Source organism: Haplochromis burtoni, unplaced genomic scaffold (assembly GCF_018398535.1).
Source record: "Haplochromis burtoni strain Fernald_Lab_line unplaced genomic scaffold, NCSU_Asbu1 Contig_210, whole genome shotgun sequence".
NCBI classification, from domain to species: Eukaryota; Metazoa; Chordata; class Actinopteri; order Cichliformes; family Cichlidae; genus Haplochromis; species Haplochromis burtoni.
This window is the reverse complement of record NW_024582571.1, coordinates 711739-734989: the sequence shown is the minus strand read 5'-3', so window position 1 is coordinate 734989 and position 23251 is coordinate 711739. Positions and strand designations below refer to the sequence as shown.

General features: G+C 46.3%; 2 protein-coding genes across 4 annotated transcripts in view; one reads left to right on the top strand and one right to left on the bottom strand.

Annotated features, from left to right (window-relative positions):
- immp2l (inner mitochondrial membrane peptidase subunit 2) overlaps nucleotides 1-23251 on the top strand; it is a 207132-nt gene that overhangs the window by 129998 nt on the left and 53883 nt on the right. The gene's annotated exons all lie outside the window — the stretch shown is intronic.
- LOC102298145 (leucine-rich repeat neuronal protein 3) lies at nucleotides 4426-23045 on the bottom strand. The gene is made up of 2 exons (XM_005936389.3): nucleotides 22791-23045; nucleotides 4426-7329 (listed from the first exon to the last, which is right to left on the bottom strand). The coding sequence occupies exon 2, from the start codon at nucleotides 6963-6965 to the stop codon at nucleotides 4863-4865; it is 2103 nt and encodes a 700-aa protein (XP_005936451.1). The 5' UTR covers nucleotides 6966-7329; nucleotides 22791-23045; the 3' UTR covers nucleotides 4426-4862.

The window sequence follows — 23251 nt, the reverse complement described above, 5'->3', positions numbered from 1 at the left end:
TGTGTGTGTGTGTGTGTGGTAGAAGTAGCGGTTTTTGTACTCTGTATCGGCAAGTACTCAGATCCAAGTATCGGTATCGTATCGGTTTGAAAAAATTGGTATCGTTGCATCCCTACTTTAGGCCTGTTAGTACCAACTGAGCATCGTTTAACCTCCACAGCCTCCCTGAGTGCTGTCCGTCCCTCTGTGGCCACAGCGTAACATCTTGTGTTGGCTGCTTCCAGATGAATAACACTTCATAAAGCTCGAATCCTCTCACACTGGAGAGGATTCTTGAACATGGCGACGAGTTCACTGCACCTTTTGATGTGCTGAACATCGGTCCAGGCTGGCGTACCCAATGAAGTGTTTCATGAATGCAAGTTTGTTTTTTTAGTTCAAGAGTAATACTCATAATAAACATGTTTATATTAGTTTTACTGATATATAAACCTTGTATGTGATGTTTGTAAAGGACCCTTTGGCATCACATTTAAACGCTCGGTGTAAGAATTACTAACGTGAAGGTTTGATGTTGTTAACCTGAGCCGCAGCAGCTCCTTGCTTAATTAAGAATACATTTTTTTAATCATCACCTTCAGTGGTGCCGGCTTTGTCAACGCCAAAGTGCGTGTTGTGCATATCTGACCGACTTGCACTGTTTTACGCCCTGAGATGAGAACCAAACGAAGGGTCACTGTCACCAGTCGTTCTGCCATTAAGCCAAACACAGGAGCCGAGAGCGTTAGAGCAGCTCGCCGACGATCGCCGCAGGGCTGACCGTTGCCGGCAGCTCGCGCCGAGTCTGTGTGTGTGAAAGTGAAACTGTGTGTCCTGAGTCAGTATTTCCTGGAAAAGATTAAAAAAGGGCGCCCACGGAGCCAAGAACAAAAACACAAGTCAGAGGTGGAGTCATTAATCAACTCAAATGGGTTCCTGCCGCTCTGCTGTATATAACCTTGTCTTGTAAGTGAGTGCTATCTGCTTCGGTTTATCAGCAGAGGTTAAGTGCACTCTCGCCATCTGCAACCTGCCATCACGAAGCAGCAATGAAAGCTCAGAAAGCTTCGTGCTCCAAGATCACCCAAAGTCAGCGATGTTGTTCGAGCCTAATGGGCCGATGAGCGGGAGAATAATTACTTAAAACCCAGGAGGTTCTACATGAGGGATGCTAGATAAATGTAAGGCTTTTTTTATTCGTACCCGAAGCAAAAAGCTGCAGGCCTGGCCTAAATACCAAATGTTTATAATGGGGTAATAATTCATGAGAAAAATGGTGTTGCTCTCTCGCCAAGTTTATTTTCCCCGCTAACACGGAGCGGAGAAATGGGACACTTTACAAACGGAAGTGTTGTGATGAGGTATTAGCTCACTTGTGCTAAGATCGTTAGATGTTTTTCATGGATTATTAGCTGAAAATGAAACGGGGGGTGGGTAAACGCTGGTAATGTAATCGTATATAATGGCTGCAGATATGATTCTGCTGGGACTAAACGTGCAGTCAGAGCTCATTAAGCTCGGCGGCCGGGCTTGTTTTTCCTGGTCTCGTTGTATTTGCAGCGTTTCTCTCTCGCTTTGAACATCTGATCGACTCTACGACATCGACTCGTGTCGCGCCCTCGCCAACGCCGCCTTTGTTTCATTCGCCAAACTGCAGGATCTCTGAGGTGAATGCTTCAGCATAACTGTGATTTTCGAATATCTACAGGGATCCACGATGTAAACATTTTTTTAATTATGAGCAATAGGAACTAAAAAGTGCTGTCGCAGACTTTCACACGGTGATTATCAGGATTTTTAAACTTCGGTTTAAAAAATAGTCTTTATTTAAAAATCTCTCCATCCGTCCTCTTCCATCCTTATCAGGAGCCGATCCCAGCTGGGCGAGGGGCGTCCACCCTGGATAGATTAAAATGTTGAATTTTTACTTCATGTTCATGGTGTATATTGTTTATTGTGATATATACTGTTACTATAGATAAAGATCTAGTACCTTATCCCTTCGGCCAGCCTTTTCCTTAGAATAAACTGGGGTAAAATAAAGAACCCGGCGATCACCAGAGGATGATTCTGAATGTTTCTCATTTCTCTCCATTACTTGAGCTTTGCCATGAGGGCAAAATTTCCATTCGACACAAAACTAATATAATCTAGTGAGGAGATTTTTTGAAGTTCACTGAGCACATTTAGACTTTCCACACGATGCACCTTATTATTCTGAATGCAGCACAAGCTCTAGGCGAGGATCAGAATCCGGCCAGCATGTAAAATATTTCAAAGGAAAAAGCATTTTCTGTGATGCCCTGACATCCTTGAATGTTACCGCACTTCAGAGCAACTTTCCAAAGAGGATAAATGAATAATTTGATTGCAGTGACATGTACTGAGCATGTGGCTGCTCCTCATTGGCCAAACGTTTAGATTCTGCTGGCCACGTGACATTTTTTCTACTGGTCTGAATCAAGTTTCAGTTTAGTAGCGTTGCTGAAACGGCTTCAGTACAGCTTTTCCACCAATAAGGTGACCAGTTAGCCGACATTTCTGCAAAAATCCCATCAACGGAAAAGTACCACGAAACTGCTCAAGTCGGGTCCATTGATGTTAGAGTCAGCTAAAGCATTCCCAGTGCTAGTGTGGTTTTCTGCCGTTCTACTGGTTTGTGTGGAGTCCTGGTTTCAGTGTCACTGGGACGTGAGGATTAAATTTAACCTGCCAGTTGGGCTGGGTGCTGTGTGCGAAGCTATTCTTGTTCCAAGATGTTCCCTCTGGATCTGCCACAACATATTGTGCACACACCCTCAGCAGTGAGCTATTACTCACTTGGAGCTTTTTCGTTTTCTTAGCGTGTATTGGCATTTCTTTTTTATCTCTGACAGAGTTTAAAAACACCGAGACGCTTCCTTTTTTTATTTGGTTTGGTTGTGAGGATTATATGTTGACATATTGCTCCTCTCAGTGAGGAGTGAACCACAGCTGAACCCAGCAGGTGAGGGAGGAAACGAAAAGCTTCTAAATGACCTGTCAGCTCCTTTTTTAAAATCCTTCCTTTCTCCTGCAGCTGCTCTTTTAAATACCCAGAATACCTTTCCCCATGCTGCGCTGAAGCATGCGGCTATAATGCAGTGCTTCCCAAATGGTGCGCAGGTTCCAGGTGTGCTGCAGAATTCATCTGTGCATGCAGGAAGTAGTGGATCCATTTTTAATTTAGTATCAGTACCTTGCTCAAAAGGAAGCCAGTTCTGTATGCAGACAGTTGCCAGATGGTGGGAATTATTACAGCGTGACACATGAAAGGCTGTAACTGGTAGTGAGAGCGACATAATGTGTGAGTGGGAGGAGAAAAGCATAACTAACCACCAGCACGACCCACGAGTTGGAGAAGAACCTGCAGAAACTGTTGTCTGTTAACGGCCTTCAGTGCGAGGCTGAAGAAGATGCTTCGTGCTGACATGTTTCCGAGCACGCTGAGGAAACACTTACAAACCCAAACATCACTTCTGAAAGAAACTTGGCTCACTCTGAAGAGTGCTGGAGCTGAGCCAGAGGCAGGTGCACCGCGTGGACTTTGTGAGAATGCCTCAGAGGCAAACCGTAGTAAAGGGTGCTTATTGCAACCAAAAGTGTCATCGAACAGCGCAAAGAGTAACTGTGCAGGTGTGCATGAAATTAAACTTGTTGTGCAAACCCAGATCTGGTTTAAAGAGCACTGCCCGTCGTCCCCTTCGTCCTGTTTAGGACTGAAACTACTTTATCCAGGGTGCCTGATCTCGCCCCTCCTCTGCAGTCAGCGTTGAGCACTTTACAAACGAGCCCGATAGTTGCTGAGCTGTTCCTGCGACGGCGGCGGTATCTCTCCAGGGTCGTGCCGGGAACGGGCCGGCATGGGCGCCACGTTCTTGCTGACCTACTCACTACCTGCCTCTAATGGGTCATATTTTAGCTCCTGTGGCGGTGACAAATGGGCGCGCTCTAAAAGCCCTGTCCAAGGCGCTGAAACTCGGTTGATCTATGACTGAGTCCCGCTGATAAATGCCTCCTATCAGTTTGTGCATGACGCCGATTCATCACCGCGCCGAGGTTTGTTCTGGGAATCCATATTGGATTTTTAATGAAAGAGAATATAATGCAATTCAAAGTCAGTGAGTTTGCCAATGCCCTCGCACTTTACACACACAGTCATTAAGGTGCACACACACATGCTTACGCACAAACAAACCATCTCTCTTGTCGTGCTGTTGAGATTGCATTGCATTTCCCTAACAGCGTTAAAGTGTCTGCCTTGAAGGGCGATCCCTGTAATTGTGTTTGTCTCCTGCAGACCTCACACACAAACTACACAAACGTCATCCACACAAAGTGGTGTTTGAATTATTTCGTGGCAGCGCACACATGCTTTGTTTTTTTTGGTCTAAATTTCAAGAGAAAGATTGGAGTTATGACACTACACAGGTTTAATGAAAAATGTATTTCTTCATAAAATTGTTTACATTATAATCAGGTTTATTGTACACTAGGCTAACAAGTTTCTCTCTGCCATTATAAACTATCTTTGCTTAATGTAACACGGCAAAGAAAATGCTTTCTGCAGACGTCAAAGCTGCTTCGACAAGGTATTTAAGACGAGAAGAGTTCCTGTGCTGTGCTTTAGTCTGGTTGCACTGCATGAATGACCAGTAGCCGTGTGGATTATAGTCGCGATATCTGCCTGATTAAGCTATAATGACACGATTTCAGATAGAAAATAGTTTTTAGCCAGTTACGCAGGAGTATGATTTATCCGCTGCTGAAGTCCGCTCGTGGAAGGAGGGTTCATAAACTGTCCAGTGTCCCTCACTCTGCATCCTCGCTTAATCCCAGAGCGCTGTTACATACAAGGACGCGTCTTACACAGAGTCATCCGTTAAGTCTATTACAGTTGCCGTCACCTTGATCCCAGACGCACCAAACTCAAGGAAAGAAGAAGACGAGGAACGAGTGCTGGCAATCAGCAGCGCTTCGGCTTGGTCGGCCATTAATTTCCTGTAAAACACCTGGCTGTGCAGGGACGTGTAGACGACAGAGCAAGCCACAGCGACCACGATAAAACACGCAGCACAAGCAGCCATCGCCACACCGTCCCATTTGTGGGTCGTCTCCCTCGGGACCGCCGTCTCCTTTGTGGTCACATTGACGCAGTCCCTGCTGTATCCAGGCTGCGCTGACACCACCTCAACACAAACCTGGTAGCGAGTGGACGGCTGCAGCTGCTTGATGTGATACTCTTTGACATCAGCAGGAAGCCTGGCTGTAAATGGCATCGAGAGGCGGCGGCCCTCTGCTAAAATGGACCAGTTTAGTTGTGAAAGCAAAGAGCCTGTGCTTTCCCACGACACAATGACAGAATAGGACTGGACAGACATGATATATACATGTAAAAGTTGTTTCGAAGGCAGGGCAGTGTATCCGTTCACTGAAACGAGCACAGACTTTAGGTCTGCCCCGACGAGATTGTGGGCGACGCAGGTGTAAGAGCCAGCCTCCTGCTCCGTGGCATCGTAGATGTCGAAGGTTCCCTCTGGGTGCATGTAGTACTTATTGGAAATGCTGCCAGGTATGACCCTGACACCCGACGGTGTCACCCAGTAGATCTCGGGCTCTGGTTCTCCAAACGCCCGACAATGCAGTGACACTGAGCTCTCTTTGCTGATCTCAACTCGATCTGGGAGGCTCCCGGGTGAGATCAGGGGAAGGCAGATCTCCGTCATCTCCCTGAAGTGCACCTTTCGGACGTGCTGCCCTTGGTACTCTGGAGGTTCCACGCAGAACAGCGAGTCGGGCTCCATGAAGCGAACGGTGGTTCTGTTCGTGTTGACCCAGCGGATGACACAGTCACAGCGGATCGGGTTGCTGTGCAGGCTCACCTCTCGCAGGTTGGGCAGTGACTCCACGGTACTGCGATGAAGGCCGCTCAGGGAGTTGCTGTTGAGCATCAGAGTCTCCAGTCTGGGGAGCTTGTGGAAGGCCCGAGGGTGGATGTAGGACAGCCTGGGATTGTTTGTGGCCTCGATTTTTGTCAGTTCTGGCAGGTTGTTCAAGGCGAAACTGTCGATGGAGACCAGCTGAGGCATGCTGTTGATGCCGAGCTCTTTGAGGTGCAGCATGTCCATAAAATCACCTCTCTGGATTCTCTCAATCGGATTCTTATTCAAATCCAGAAACTTCAGGTTCTGAACTCTTGTCAGAGCTGCTCGGGGTACTCGATTAAGCAGGTTGTCAAAAAATGAGATGCTCTCCAAATTGTCGAGCCCGACCAGAGTGTCATCAGGAATTTCAGTCAAATTCATCCTGGCGAGCACAAGGCTTCGGAGGTTTTCCAAGGGCTTAAAGTTCATGTCTGACAGGTGAAGGATGGGATTTTCTCCCAGCATCAATATCTCCAGATTGGGGAGAGGCCTGAACCACTCGCTGTTGATGCTTGTCAGTCGATTGGAATTGAGATGGAGCCTCAGCAGCCTGCCCAGGCCCTGAAAAGCCCGGTAGCTAATGGAGAAAATCAGGTTGTGGTTGATGTAGAACTCCTGGAGGTTTGGGAGGGAAGCGAGGCAGCCGTCAGAAAGCTCCTGAACCCAGTTCTCCTCCATGTGGAGTGACAGCAGCTGGGGGAGAGACCCCAGACGAACATCGCTCACCGAGGAAATGTTATTCTGGGACAAGTCAATTTCAGTGATGTTGGCCAAGTAATCCAAACTTTTCTCCACATTAACAATGTTGTTCGTCTGCAGTAGCAGCACCTGTGTTTCTGAGGGGAGTCCCTGCGGTAGCGCCGACAGGCCCAAGTCATTACAGTCCACGGTGGTAGCCTCGGCGTAAATAGAGCTGGGAGAGAACCAGGGTCGTATCTCGCATCGACACAACGCGGGGCAACGAGCGGCCCCCTCGGAGGCCAGAACAAAAGCAGCGAGACACAGCTCAGCCAGCAAACAAGCCACAACTGCTGCCTCCTTCATCTTGGCCCCGTATTCCCTTCAGCCAGTAATTGGCCCTTATGGAGTCAGCTGTTAGCGGTGTTAACTTCACAAATAAAAGCTCATTTGTTACTCCAGCAAGACAGAGCGGATTTCTGCTGACGCCTGGTCCCCGAAGCTTTGGCCCCGTTGTCTTCCCACTCTTGGCAATGAGAGGCAACCTTTCAGCTCGGTGTGTGTCAGGTTGTCTCGCACGCTGTGATGTGTCAAGGTCGATGCGTCCTTCAGGGAGCGGCGCTGAGAAGCAGAGGGGCGGTGGAGGAGTGCTGAGGCTCTGGCTGGGGACGAATCACTCTGCCTTCCATCATTATTATCCTCCGTCGCTGTCACTGGTGTCAGTTTCCATCTGGGGAGACGGGAGAGAAAGAGAGACCGATATAAGACGCTGCTGTTGGGGAATGTTGAGAAACATTGCCTGGGATTACTACTTCAGAGTTACATCACAGTTTCTCTGTTAAGATGCAGTAACGTGGGTGGCTATTAGACAAACCCCAACTTTCAGTGAGGTGACCCGACCGCTGTTATTATGTATATTTTTGGATAAGTTTGAATGAGCACATTTCCACAGCTGAAGGGTGAAAGGCAGACAGGATGAAGTTTTTAATTTTCTGTCAAACATGGAGCTCTGAGATGATGCTTAAAAATGTTAATTCAAGAGGCAAAACAAGTCCTCGCTTCTCTCCCCTGTGTTGTAATTAACAGATTCTCGCCGCCCCCTGAACCGCTCCTCTGCTGTGAACAATGCAGCTGCGCACACTTATCAAATCACCCACACACAAAAACACAGGCAGCCGCAGCTGATGCGCACAACCTCGAGGTGTTGTAGACCCACCACAACTATCTGTCGTGCAAGCTTGCCTGCGCCGCTTTCTGCCTAATTCACGAGACGCTGAATCAACGTTGTCGGTACAGGTGACAGGTCTGCAGCGAGCTTTGCCTATGTCGACTGCACGTATTGATGCTTTGATTAATTTGTGACCTTGAGTGCAGAAGCCACAGTCGAGTGTACGACAGTAGATGAAGCTGTCAGCGTGAGCTCGAGCAGCCGGCTGCTGATGAGGACGAGCTATGGCACTTCATGCATATATTAGCTTGTTTGTGGCGCTCTGTGCGTTCAGGTTTGCAGAACTGAACGTTGCTCTGTCACTTATTCTCGTTCCTTCTTTATCGTGTGCTCTTTTAGAAACCTTAAGTACTGTTCTGCACGATGGCTTTGATGTCTCCTAAAAATCAAGTTTCTAAACTAAACACTAAATTCTGTTACTTCTGCATGTCTGGGGCTGATGTTAACATACACCCGTTTTTATTAAAACTATTGTTTGTTTGTTTTTTATTATTGTTTGTTTAAATTCCCAAATCCAAAAAGCTGCAAAAACAGAGACGTGGTCAAAAAGTTTCCATCTACATCCTGTCAGATGGCCCCGCCCCTCCCTGAGCCTGGTGCTGCCCGAGGTTTCATCCTGTTAAAAGAGAGATTTTCTGTTCCACTGTCGCCAAAGTGCTTGCTCACTGGGGGTCGCTGGCTTGGATTGATTGTTGGGATTTTCTCACCACATTTCACTATATAGTGTCTTGAGGATTGAATGTTTTCCAAAATTGCAAAGCCTAGTGGGAGGCAACCAAAAGACCAGCTGTAAAGCAGGTCAAATAAATAGGTACATATTTTACGGTAATGTTATTTTTTAAAGTCATAAACGACCACTTGCAGTGCCTTCACAGCCCACACGGGGCCTGCACTGGGAGCCGGTGACGTAGAGGCGTCGGGGCCAAACGCTGACATAATCGTATCGAAGTTACTTTGTATGAAAACAAAAGTTAACTTAAACTCAAAGCTCCCACTTCAGTTCAGCAGGAGAAGGCACTGGTGCAGAGTGACTGTTTATGTTGTAAAACATGAATGAAAACTAATCTGAAAATTCAAATCATGACTTTAATAATCCTGAATGTTACTGACAGGTGAAGCAGGGAAGTGTTCCCGTGCAGCCATCAGGGTGGAGCTTCTCTGCCTGCATCCGTCTGTGTGCAGCAGCTCGCTCGGCTGAGCTGACAACGTTGGAACGAATGTGCCGATCAAGCACGTTCATTCAACGTGTAATTCGGCTGTATTGGACACTTATATTTGGACCGTCTTACGAGGCTCACTTCAAACTGCGATCATTCCTCGCTCGTCTCCGCTCATTAAAGCGCTCGCGGGCGTCCATCGCCCAGACAGCGAGCTGCTGTGCTGTATCTAACCTTACAGGATTATGTAAATGCCTCTTCACAGACACGGAAACAACAGCGCCGTGTATAGTATTTAGGTAACGACAGAACCGAGCTCTCTGCTAATGAAGCGAGCGTGGTAGGAATGTTAAACGGACGGTTTAATGTGGATGTTTTCTCTTTCGGCTGGAGAGCGCGCTCTCGGGAGACGCCGCCGTACGCTGATTTAATTTCTCCTGTTTACCTCGGCAGTGCTCGCACACTCATTTCCCTCTTATTACTTAACTCTAAAAGCCCGCAGGGGCTTCTTTCATTTCCCCTTCCTGCACAAACACAGTTACATCAAATGGAGATCAGAGTGGTGCCGCTTTTCATCATGTGACAGTTTAAACGCCGTGATTGTTTTAGTTTTTATTGAAAGAGGAAGTGATGGAGATTCACTGTCCACCAGGGACGGTGTGGCGATGTTTGCTTGATGTCCACTCTTTATGCAGTCACGTGTTTAAGGCGTCACTAATTTCACTGCTGTTAAATTGTGAAGGCCTGCTCACTTACACACTTGCACCAATCGCTGTTTAAAGTAATCCTTCTTGATCTGTGGGTTTATTGTTTCAGCCCCGCCCCCTTTGAAGCCAGCTTGATTGGTTGTCTCAGTAACCATCTGAAGCAGAGCCCAGAGCCTCCAGAGACGTTTTCAGTGTTCAGATTTAAAGTATGGACAAAGACTAAAACAGGATATTGTTTGTTTGCTTCACGTTGATTTGTTTAAGCTCACAGTAGAATTTCACAGTTTTATTCTTTCAAATCTATTTTTTCTCCACAGCCGGCGTTCAGTTCAGTTTAGTTTTGGCACACGGTGATAATCGTAGAGACGCCCAGTACAGAGTGATTGAACCTGAGTGTTTATAACAGTCTGAAGCTTCACCATCACCACTGGATCACTGTATATACACAGTACATATACATACACAGTACATATACAGTATAAATGCTGTACAAAGTATTTGACCCCTTCCTACTTTCTTCTTTTTTGCATAGTTGTCGCACTTATCATATCAGACAAAAATGCCCAGAGCAAATAAAAATATGTTTTTCAGTGTTTTCAGGGCCCTGACTTTCTCACACAGGGCAGGTTTGCGTAGTTTTGGTATATTAATAAATGAAAACATCACTAAAATCTGCATTTTGATGCTGATTTTATTTGTAATTTCCACCAGGTAAATTTAGGGAAATGAATCGAACTTTTAGTGACTCACAGTCTCAATAAAACCATCTGTCTCATGAGCTAAGACTGCTACTAAATTAACAATATTTCCTCTGCATTTCTGTTTTATTTTAGTTTTCCAAATTCCCCAAATCATTTGTTAACCACAGTAACCTTGGTCTGAACCACCCCACCAAGTGCTGCCAGTGCAGGAATAACTGGGAGGTGGATTTATACTGGAAAGAGAAACCATGTCCGGGGTCACGATTGTTATTTAGGTCAGTTTCATAATAGTTTGATATTGTTGTCACTAATCATACGTGCATATAAACTCAGAGGTTCACCAAACCTTTGTGAGATGCTTGTTTTTAATATTCGACGTCTTTGGTAAATAAAGGAAATTCTTCCTTTGAATTCTGGAATAAAGAATCTTTTTGTGGACGAGTGTAACTGCTGTATTGATGAATTCAGTCACCTGTAGCTCTACACAGTTAATGGCACGACTAATGTTTCTCGTCCCGGGTTGAATCTTTCATTAAAGAGGAGTTTTCTGCTGCGACGGGCCTTTCGCAGTTTCTTCAACATGTTTAGCTGACGTGCAGGATCACTGCCCGCTGCACAGAAATGTTACGACCTCAGAAATTAGAGATTGTACTCTCCGCATTACTTTTCTTTGCCGGGAATAGAAGCGATTGCTGCTGAGCGCACGGCGCGATCCGGCTGCAGGACCTATTCCGGCTCACTCTTTGCCAGGGCAGCACTTAGGGAGAAAGACCCTCCCACTGTTGATAAAAGTATTTAGTAATGCATTATACGACCTGCATACAGACGTGGGAGCTGCTCTGTTTAACCCGGTGGGACTGCAGGCCTGGCCACTTTTTTAAAGTGCTGAGTATTGACATTTGGCGAATGGATTAAAGCAGCTCGAATGTGAAATATTTATGCATTTCTTATACAGCGGGGGGAGAAGCCAGGGGCCACAGCTCTTAGGGCTCCTCCGTCCTAATGTGGCAGACGTTTCATAAAGTGGTCCCAGTTCCCCATGTTTTATTCAGGACTCGCTGATACACACGGCTATCCGCAGCTCGCTGCTAACACCCTCCTCTGAGCTGCTGCTCCTGGAAATGTCTTAATTACATCTTTGGAGATAGATGTGAAAGCAAAAAACAAACTGACAGCCCGCTGATTACACTGAATTTGTTTCTGCTGGTGGAACCTGATCGTAGTGGTGATGGTGACAAACTGCTCACCCAGAGGTTGACGTGCAACTTCCTGGCAAGACGAATGCGCAAGGTCGCCTGCTGAGAGGCAACCTGTCTCCAAACAGTCTGCCACCGATTGCTGACAGTTTAGCTTAAATGTTGCAATCAGTCAGAAGATAGCAGCTTACCACCTGTTCCTGTGTTCCTGGACCCAGTCGCTGAAGCATTAAAGCCATAATGTCTACTTTAAAGAGGTTCATTGCACACGGTTGTGTTGCAGCCTCCAGCCACTCTTTTTCCTCTGTGTAGCATAAACCAACGGCAGAAAATCAAACGTCTGAAAAAGTATTTAAGGTGGTGGATGAACCGCATCAAAGCCCAGTACAAGATGAAAAATACATTTTTAGAAATGTAACTCGTGCAAAGCTACTCTAGGAAAGTCCAAAAATAAGAAGAACATGCCAAAGCAACAGGTGGCGATATGATTCTAACCGTGTAGAAATTGGCCAATCAGAAGCCTAGGAGCCTGGGAGGGAAAGAGTAAACAAAGATGGCGCGTAGAATCAGTCTTTCTAAGTGGAGCGACAGTAACTGCGTGTCTACATGGAAGTGTGTAAAACCTGCAGATAGCCTCTATCCGCCTTTGTTGATCTCACGTAAACAAGAACGGCGTGTACGTGTGGACCACATGCACAGACAAGGCTGCGTTTTTGGACTTGGCCGGAAACAGACAGAAAAGGAGCTCGTCATCATCTAATGTTAGCTAACAGGCTATGCTGTTGTTGCCATGCAGATATTTTGGGATATTAGATTTCTGTTACTGCTGCAACAGTAAATTCTTACTGCTCAGGATCTGCAGACACTTCCTCACAGTGAAACAGACATGTGAACGATGCATGGAGCTGCAGCTGCGTCACAGCATCGGTTTTCACAAATGCCTGATTGCAGATGTTGCTGCCAACAGCGGCACATCCAGTTTTTAGGTTTAGGGAGCCGTTACTTTTGCACTGCAGCAGCACAGAGCAAGGTGAAGAGGCCAGGCTGAATTTAAAAAAACGGTCACGATGGCCGCCTCGCTGATGAGAACGTGAAGCGTGGACATCTGAACATAAACATGACAAATGTGAACAGAGTGGAGCGAGCAGTGAGAATAAATAGGACAAATAAACAAGCGCTGACTCGTTCTTCGAATAAATGTTGCTGTGAAAGTGTCCAAAACACGAGGTGCACAATCATATAAATGAGTCTGTGTTTGCAGAATAAACTGTTTGCTTTCAAGTTTCTAATTAACACTTTTATTCACGGCACCGATGCACCCGGCCTTTCTTTTCTATAGATTGCACATAAATAACTCTCCTCCCTGCAGACAGATAATCACCGTCAGATTCTCTCTCATCTTTATTAGCTGCTGTGTTTTCAGTCAGCTGCTTTGTCTCCACTCTGCAGGCGTCTGTCCTTCAGACCCTGGGCTAACACAAATGCCTTTAAGCAAAATGCTGAACACCCACCGGCTCTGTGTTTGCTGACCTCTGACCTCCCCATGGGAGGGAGAAAACTACTGCAGTGTAAGAAAACCCCGTGAAATAAGCTCATCTGCTTTTTCCTTTCAAGGACATCTCATGCAGCAGACCTCGGCCTCGGTGTAAGCAGACGGTGACAGATTTATGATTTCTGCTGATTTATCACAGTTAATCGTCGTATTATCACAAACAGATTTCATGTTATACCCACTTCATAAATTGATAGCAGACTGCGTCTCATTGCCACTTTAACGCCGTCTCCATGCACCAATGTGGCTTTGGAGACGGCGGCTCAGTGCGCGTGGTCGCAGACCCGGTCCTCGTCGAGTCAGCCATTTTTCAAATCAGACAAAGTAACAAGTGCTGATGTCACAACACCATCACCCCGGTAACGAAGGCCCAGCAGCTGCTGCACTTCCTCCGTCTCCTGAGGAAGAGTAACCTGGACCAGGACCTGCTGCTGGCCTTCTACAGCTCCTCAGTGGAGAGCGTGCTCTCCTCTGCCTGATGTTTGTACTCAGGGGCCACGACTGAGAGCAGGAAGGCTGCACAGAGGGTCATTAACACCACCCAAAACACTGGCTGTGCCCCCTGGAGGCCATCACCACATCCTCCTGTCTCAGGTAAACCAGGGCCATGACAGGTGACCCCTCACACCCTGCCCACCAACTGTTTGAGCCACTGCCCTCTGGTGGGCGCCTCTGGTCTTCCACACCTCCAGACTCACCAGCAGTATTCCAGCATTTCTGGGCCAAATACGATGAGTTTGATTTAGAGATACAATGACTGCAACGCTGCAAAGGGACAGAAGGTGGAGCCTTCTCATTTTTTGTTGCGTTAGAGTGGAGAAATTTACGCTGGTGGAGATTCTGCACATTTGATGAACAGTTGTATGAGACCTGACATGTTAGCTCGACGATTAGGACTAAGACTAAAGGACGACTCACAAACACACTCAGGGAGCTCTGTGGGGTTCAAGCCGTCACCCCTCCTTTCACTGCCTGACACCAAAGCCAACGAGCCGGGGATGAACCTGCTGCATTTAGAGGCAAAAAACTAAAGACGACAAGTTCGTAAAGTTTCCTGAGAAACTTCAAGATGTACAGAGTGCAGCGAGAATTTCAGGGAGGGAAACACTCATCAATTTTGAGGACAGTTGATCCTGGATGAGTCTTTATGGATCTTTCAGGACTTCTGCTTAGTCCATAGTCGGTTGTGGTAGATTTGATCACAGCAGCAGAAACGATGTGGAAATGCTAACCAAGGAGAACCTCCAGGACTGTTTCCAGCCGAGGTCTCTGGAACGTTCTGCCAATGCACACCATGACCATGACCATGACTATGCTGTTGGCATTTTCCTCCTTTAGACGATTTGTACCCGAAAACAAAACCAGGGGTTTCAAATCCTCAGAGCTAAAGAGGTAGCACCTGAACATGCTGGAAAAGTACATCCATGTCTCCACCGTCACAGCACTCACCTCGCCTGAGAGCCACCCCATTGTCATCCCAGGCAGGTGATTGGCTAATCGTCCTTTCCTCACCCTACTCTTTTTGCACTGTGAATCACTCAAAGAAAGGACTCGACTTTCAATAAAAGCATCTTTGAGAGCCGAGCTGTCCAGAGACACGTGACGAATGATTACAGCAGGAAAAGCTGTTTCTCGTGGCACCCGAGTTCACCTTTGAAGACGGATTTTGTTTCTGGGAAATAAAACACTCCGTGCTTCGTGTAGTACAGGGATGTTTTTCCTGTGCTTTCTGCCGAGCGGCTCCTGTTCTAATAAACCTTAAGATCGTTAATAATAGAACGTCTATTTAAAAAGCTGCTGATCCTACTGCGTAGTTACGTCTCTATGTGGTGGTGAGGCCGGCTGCAATCTGGACGTATATAAAAGCAGCACACACTGTATACACGGGCGCACACAGACTCAGGTTGCTGTGTTGGATCTTCCATCTGTGCTGTTTGTTCTGGGATAGCTCTGTTTTTCTTGATCTTCCCTCTGCAAAGAAATCTCTGTTTGGTCTCCTCTGGTTCAGCAATTTCAGACATTAAATGATGTTGACAGGAAGTGGCCGGTCATATTCGGGCCCATCTGTTAAGTGATGGATTAACTGGTGTAGCTGGGAGGTGTGGAGCTGTTCTATGTGGTTAGGGTTCATTAGACCAAGGTTGTTTTTTAAGGCATTGTATATTATTATTGTCTTGTTCCTTGAGACATTTTAAGTGCTGTTAATCAGCCAGATGAAAATAATGCTAACGGTAGCAGCACTGCTCTTGGCTTGCTTGTCTCCAGTACTACCTTATACACTCTGATAGGGTTTGCTGGTATTATCAACATGTTTTTAACCTAAAACCATCATCTTTTCTCAAATCTAACAAACAGCAAACAAAAAAAGAAGCCTTTAAGTGCCAGAACATGCAGTACCTCTACTGTCCACTAGAGGCTCCAACAGTGACAGTCCCCATAAACTCTGATGTCCAGCAGAAATAATCCTGTTTACAGCCACAGAGAGGCAAATGCTGCCATTAAGGCCTGAAAGCGTGTGAGAGCCATCTTTTATATACAAAGATAATAATAATGTCCTCATCAAAAGTCCTGAAGAGGAAGGTATTGTCACAACTCCAGCGATACAGGACAGTCCGGTGCAAATTTATGAATTTCCAGCGTCTAGGACAGAAAAGTTACTGGAAGGACGTCATGACATCAGCCCCTGCTTTGTGATCTGTGCTTTGAAGAAAGAAAGAAGGAAAGAAGGAAACTCCATCCAGCAGTGAGTGACCAATGGTGAAGCCAATAAAGGTGCTCTACTAATGCAATAAAAATAAAAACTTTAGCAAGAGAAGCTCTGAGATCCTTAAAACAACTGCATAAAAAGCTGGAGTGTGTACTTCTGCACACATTTAGTCTCTTGAGCTTCGTGGATGTCTTAAAACAAAGTCTGAGTGCCTGTATTCTGCTGCCTTCATGCACGGGTCATTCAAACCCGAGACCGTTATTAGGGTAATGTGACACATACAGCGGCGTCGCTTCATCTTTTTTTCTTTACCTGACATGAGTCAGCGCTGTGGTAATCCTGTGCAATTCACATTGATTTATATCAAATTAAGGATGGTCCTAACAGTGACAGAGAAACGACCTCAAAAAGCAGCAGACTGTCAGAGTTCTGGACTTGTTGGGTTTTTTGGGTTTGGGGATCATTTAGAGCCTTTCTGTTAATTATTGTCATGTTTCTGAGTTTATTTGGTTTATCCTCACAGCGGCTGCTTCCTGTGTGTAGTCTCTACTTTAACTTCTCGCTCTGACTGATTGGGTTAATTGTCTCCCCGTGTGTTTTGTTTTTTTTCCCGGAAGTAAAGCTGAGTTTGGAGTTCACTCCCCATCTCCGGAGTCCAAACGCCACCTGCCGCACAGCAATATGATTCCCAAAGTGTAGTTTCTTACGTGGGAACAAGAGCGACTCGATTAGAGAAACAAAACTAAATGTCACTACATGATCCATTTTAATTATGCTTTTTGTCATTTCCATAAACAGAAATGGTAACATTTGTTGCCCAGTTAAAAAATACGGTGAAATAAATTCACACTGAAAATTCCTTCAGTTGAATCCTTGGACTGTGTTTTTACAGACATGTTAGTGTTAGTGCACTGTCCTTTAGCTCCGGCTGCAGCCGTATTAATACTCCCACACTTGTTTTTCTCTTCTAAAGATTTATAAAAGTCCTCAAATCTGTACAGAAATGATGGAAAATTGCCTCTTCTCTGGGTTGTCTTATTTTCCTAGAAGATTGAAACTCCCCTGTGCCTGTTCTTGTGCACGTGTATGTTCAAATACAGGAAATTCTTAGTTGCATAAAACCTTTTTGTCGTAGGAAATGTGCAGTAGCACTCTCTGCTATCCTGAACACTTGATCGGTCCTGTAAGAGGATTCTGTAAAAGACTGAAAACTGAATGAAACTGAATGAAACTGAATGAAACTTCGTCGTTTGGATCAGAAGACTCGTTTTCGATCAGCATGCAGCTTCGCTCCGATCGACCCGACTCATTATCAGCAGCTCGGGTTAGCAGCAGACAGCGAGACACGAGCAGAACAGTGTGTACCGGTTTCCTGTATTTCCTCTTTTTACTTTAATTGATTTCTGTGGGTGTTATTGGCACAAGACGGGGAAGACGACGTCGCCAAAACATCCAGATAAGATCCGAATTCCCGCATTAAATCCCCCGTTCCCTCCCTTCTTTCTCTCCTCCCTCCGTTTGCCATTGATTTACGATTAAACCCATCCCAAGCGAGGCTCGTCCCTCCTTCTGCACACGCTCCTTGTTAGCATCACCAACATTAGAATTCTCACTTAGCCTCCACTCCCACGAGTCGCACTTCTCTCTTTAATCAGCAGCCAGTCTTGCTGTTAATTACCCTCACAGTCACATGCATGTGGAGCACGTAAACACAGGCGGGTTAACAGCCTGACCTCTGTTTGTCAGCTGACGACGGTACATGTGTAAAGCTAACCATCTCCTGTGTGTTCAGTGCGGAGGAGGCAGCAGCAGATGGGTTCTTATATCGACTCTGACAGGTCGCTAGATACAAAGCTGATGGTGCTGCACTACATTTCAGACTGTTTCATGTGTGGCTCGATGCTGGCGGATGGTGGGCAGGGCCGTGGGCTGCAGATGCCCCGGGAAGATCGAGCAAATACTAAAGCAGAATGTTGGCGAGCGGCGTGAAACTGTTGATTCTGCTCGCAAACGCTGTCACAGCAGAACCTGTTCTAATCGCCCTGCCGTGAACTTTAACCTCTGCCACGCTGACCGAGGCTTGTGCACGCTCCTGGGTTTGGGGTACATTTGCTGGGATGTCCAGTCCCGGGAATACTGGTGACTGTCTTCACGTGGGAGTGATCTTTCCCACTGGAATTGTTTGGATTCATATCATTTTTTCAGTAGGAATAAAATCAGTCAATAAATCAGGCGGTGCTAGATGAATGATAGATGAGCAAACCTCTCAGTCCAAACCTCCAGAACACAACCAGGAATAAAACTGGAAACTATGGTTTTCTCTATTCATGTGACACGTTGAACTTTTCCAGCTCAGAAATCTGGACGATGGATAAAGCCGGGTTCAAAATTCCTTTTGATTTGGAGTCAAAGGTTTTTACAGAGGGGCTTCTGGGTATTTTGATCATTTCATGAAATCCATGAAGTCCATTTCCTCCATGCGTCTGTCTGAGTCAGGCTCGGAGCGATGTAGGAACAAACGTTTAAACCTCCAGAATGCCGACAGGAGGAAATCACGTGGACCTTATCGTTCACCTCCCCACGTGGGAAAAATTAGTTTCGGTTATGGTGACACGTTTCCGTCAAACATTTTACACGCTGATCCTTTTTATTATTTAATAAATCAGAAAATGTTCTCAAGCAGACGTCGGGCAATTTTCCCGTGTTTCAGGAGTGAAACGCTCCGCAGATCTGTGTGATTTATGATTCCCTCGAGCCCGGAATAAAAGTGAAAAGTTTGGTGGGTGTCAGCGGTGCTGAAGTGGAGATTTGTGGCCTCTAACGTTATGGTTGTAAATTACAGACATTTTTATTGCAAAACACATGTTAGTGGTGAAAATCCATCAACTAACATCACCATGAAACTTCCCCAGCTGATGCATAAAGACTGGCGTGTCTACATGTGCAGAAATCAGAAATACTCATTCTGTAACAGCATATGTGCTCATCTTGGTCATTAGTGAGCTATGAAGTAATAATGAAGCCAGGAAATGATGTGTGCATGCTTTAACGTGTCAGGTAGCTGAAGGTCGCGGGTCATCTTCATCTACCTGAGATGCTCTGAGTGCTGATTATTAAAGGAAGCTACACCCCGTCCACCGCCTTGACCTCCTCACCTGCTCTGGCCTCGACTTTGAAGCGCAGAAGCAGCAGATGTGAACGGGCTCCAGCTTCAGCAGCAGCTTACTTCACGTTTGATGCTGGAGTGAGTCTTTGACAACGATGGGCCTGGAAGCCACAGTGATGCTGCTTTGTTTCCCTGAGGAGAATTCTGGAATATCACCAGTAAAGACAAAACGACTCTAAAGTAATTTTTTGGCATCTCGTCGTCGACGGGACGCTCGGCAGAGGAGATTACGTCCGTCGGAAACATCTCCCCCTCGTTGTGTTTTGTCTCTCGGCGTGAACGCGTACGAGGAAACCCCGCTTTATTGTCCGCTCTCAGCACCACGGTGTCTCCGTTTCTGTTCAGCTCAGCGCTTCATTTTTGAAACAACCTCCAAACAATGAGCCCGATTTCCAGCATGGGGAGAAGAATCAAGCAAACATGATTAGCGCTGATTTGTGTTGGGCAAGTTTTATTCCGCAGCAATATCCTGATGTATTAACCGATTCAGACATGTTGATTTTCCTGGCGGCGCTGCGTACTGCACAAGTGGTTTAGTATAGATAGTATAAGAGGCCCAAATCCATTTATGAACACGGCCACAATGAGAGAGGGCCAAGAATACATCGTGATTCATGTGACAAATGAGTTTCTATCACCATTTGTTACAGACTGCATTTGTTTTTCGGGAAAAGTTCCCCTCAAGCATCGATCTGAGAAATGGAGTTTCCAAAAAATGATGAATCTCATACAAAGTTTTAGGCAGAGCTGCAGCAAACGCTACTCTCCTACACCTGAGAAAGATGCTAATATCTGCCAGACACGTTGAAATGCAAAGAAATGCATAGAAGAAAACAAGCAGCAGCTTAACTTTCAACTTTTTCTTCCAGCTGAATTTAATTCTGCCAAAAACAAAAGAAGCAGCTGAGTGTAGAATTACGCCGAGCAGCCGTGGCCCACTCAGACCTTTAATCACAGCTCTGATTAACACACCAAACTAAGATGAAGTGTTTTCTTCTCTGTGATTTATGTTGATTTTCTCGTTAACAGCTTTCCTTTTGACACCAGCAGGAAGCTTTAATTTCAGTTCGGGGGCTTTATTGTATTAGTTGTGACTTTTTTTGAGCCTACATATGTTTTTATAAATATTAATTATATTATGAAACAGCAGAAAATATTTGATTTATCGACCCCAAACACATGTAGTAACATGAGGGAGCTCTAGTGGGCAGCAGACTCCACTTTGAGAATCACCAGAGACCTGAGAACCGGGATGTCCCCCACGGGTTTTAGACGTCTCACTGTCGCAGTTTTAGCCGCGGCCATGTTGGCGTTTTAGAGCTCGAGGTGACCATATTTGGTATCATTTGGCTTGGCTACACAGCTGCATCCACAAACTGTATCACACAGGCACAGATACCTGCTGAGTGCTAGAATCTCAAAACTGGAGCTCCGCCTTCCTGTATGGTCTGTTGCTACAGTAACCTCATAGCAGCCACATTATTGGTCACATGATGTCATTAAAAGGCTCCAACAGCACAAACGCGGTCAAGGCGTCCAGTTCAGGAGCTAGCCGAGGTGAACCCTAGCAGCTAGCAGCTGTACACCTGTAAGCCAAAGAAGCCACGCCCCCCAGCGAGCTTTGACCATATGTAGCCCCGTTATCTACAAAACATCTAAACTTCTTCTTGAAGGTCTCCTGGACGTCCGTGTGGGACTTTCTCTTTATTTATTGATTTGAATAAAACACTAATAATAGAACAGTGACGTTCTCGTGCAGTAATGTGATTCACTGCTTTAGCCTCTGGTGGCCGTTAGAAGAACTGCAGTTTTTGGCACCTTTTAACTCATTCACTGCCATTGACGTCTATAGCCGTCAATTGCAGTGAATGAGTCAATGGGTTTAACTCATTCACTGCCAATGGCTGGCAGTGAATGAGTTAAATTTTACTTCTTTTTGTTCTTTTTTCTGAATGAACACGGTCCTGCGGAGCTGGAGCCAAAGAACAGCACGTTTCCAGCAAGCCAATCGGCAAAGTGGTGCAAATGTAGATAATGAGTGTTCGTATGTGCGCTGTGTAACCGCTCAACTGGAGTTGCATGGGTCGTTAAACCTGCAGGAAACTGAGTTGCTGTGTAACGGTTTCATGCTGTTCATTCCCACACGTGAAGTCTTAAATACGCATTTTAAGTACGTGCACGCCGTCCACTAGATGGAGCTCGATTTAAGCTGCAGCTCTGGATACGTGAAAGCTTAGATGATGTTTATCATTATTGTGACCCGGTTTACTGGAAGGTTTTTTAGTGTTTCTGTGAGATGTCGTTTAAACACATGGATATAGAGTTCAGCACTTCGTAATTATCCTTTTGTTACTGGTTAGACTTAAGCGTATTTAAAGTAATAATTATGATTCCTAATGAGTCTGTGATCAGTTTGCATGTTTGATGGACAAACTGAATGTTAATGCCTAAAATCCAGATTAACTGTCGGTGCTTTCAGAGAATGAGAGGATGGGACTTTATCCCATCAGGAAAAGAGAGAAGACAACATGTAGTTTGTGCTGTGAAGCTGGGGATTCCCGTAATGATATGAGTGCAATAAGTCCCCACAGAATAATTAACTCTGAGCTGCGTGGCTCCCTTAAAACATGTGATTGTGATAAATGGGTCCAAACGTGCTTGTGTTTGTCCTCCTCCTCACACAGGGACGGAGTCTCCGGTTTAAAAGACCTGCTGTCATTATTTAATTAGGAGGATTATTCCAAAGTGACTTAGCGCTGTTATTGTCAATTAAATCAAAATAATAGGCTATTTTGCTCATGCAGTCTAATCAGTCCAAATGTGCTGCGAACCCTCTGAGAAATCACGCCATGAAAATTGAGGATGAACGTTGACGTATCAGTCTTGGAGCTCCGGAGAGGGCTGCGTCTTTAAAGTGTCCACGGCCGACGCTCCGAGGCGCTCCGAGCCTGACGCTGCTGCATGTTGACGTGAGGAAACTGAGCTTCGGCGTACTTGACCCCTGTTTAGCCGGGCAGGGGGGAGAAGTGCTGATTTCAGTCTGAGCACTTAAAGACGCCTCCGTGCACTGCTGCTTATTATGAAGGAGGCTTAAATACAGCGGGAGTGAGGACGGAGGAAGGAGGGAGGCAGAGAGGGGCTGAGGTTCTGGCAAATTAGGCAGGCGGTGGTGGAGATCACCCCACAGCCAATCCTGTGACCCCTCTTTCTCTCCTGACTCACGTCGCCACACCGCACGCTGGCATCGGCCGCCAGTCCACGGCGGCTCTGACGAGAGCCGACGAAGCCCGGGACGCTTTCGCCTCATTGGGAAGTGTCCCGGCGGCTCGGTTTCCTGAGGGGACGGTTGTAGCTTTCGCGTGTTATCACGAGTCTTTCCTGCTTCTCGTCACTTTGAAAAGACACAAAGCTCCCCCGCACCCGCCCTTCCCTTTATCCGGGCTTGTTGCACACTCTGCCTTTCTCTGACTTCAGGGATGAACCTGTGGAGTGACACTGACAACACCGTGTCCCCTCACGCTCCACTGCAAGACACCAAAGTGACGAAACGCGAATAGCGACTAAAGTGACAGGGCATCCTCGCACCCCTCCGGAACGAGAGAGAAAAAAATCCCCCAGCCCTGTTTTCCTATTCCCCTCAGCTGTCAGAACCGCAGGCTGAGTCGCCACAGCGCTCAAGGACTACCGCAGTCCTGACAACGCACACACACATACACACAATCACACGAGTACACGGACACATTCCCGAAAAACCACACACAGCAATCAAACACTCACCAACAGAAAGTAGGAGCTGCATCCATCACATCCCGTGCACCGCGCAACAGCAGATGGACGGCAGGTATTCCTGGCATGGTTGCAGCGCCGCGGAGTGTGTGTGTGTGTGTGTGTTTTATTTAAGGCATGCAGTGCTGCATTTTAACATCCAGCAGAAGCAGCTATTTTCTTGTTTTCCTCGAGCATCTCCAAGAACAAACGTCTTCTCTCTTTGGCTCTCCACAGCGACAGAGATGTGGAGAGAGGAGGGAGGGGGGGCGAGCGAGAGACACTCATACAGAGAGAGAGAGAGAGAGAGAGAGAGAGATCAGGAATTAAATAGAGAGAGAGCAGCAGAGAGACACTGAGAATGAGTGATCCTTCCTCTCCTCTGCTGTTGGAGAGGAGATCATCCATCACTCTATTACACACACACTCCATGAATGCACACACACACACACACACACACACACACACACACA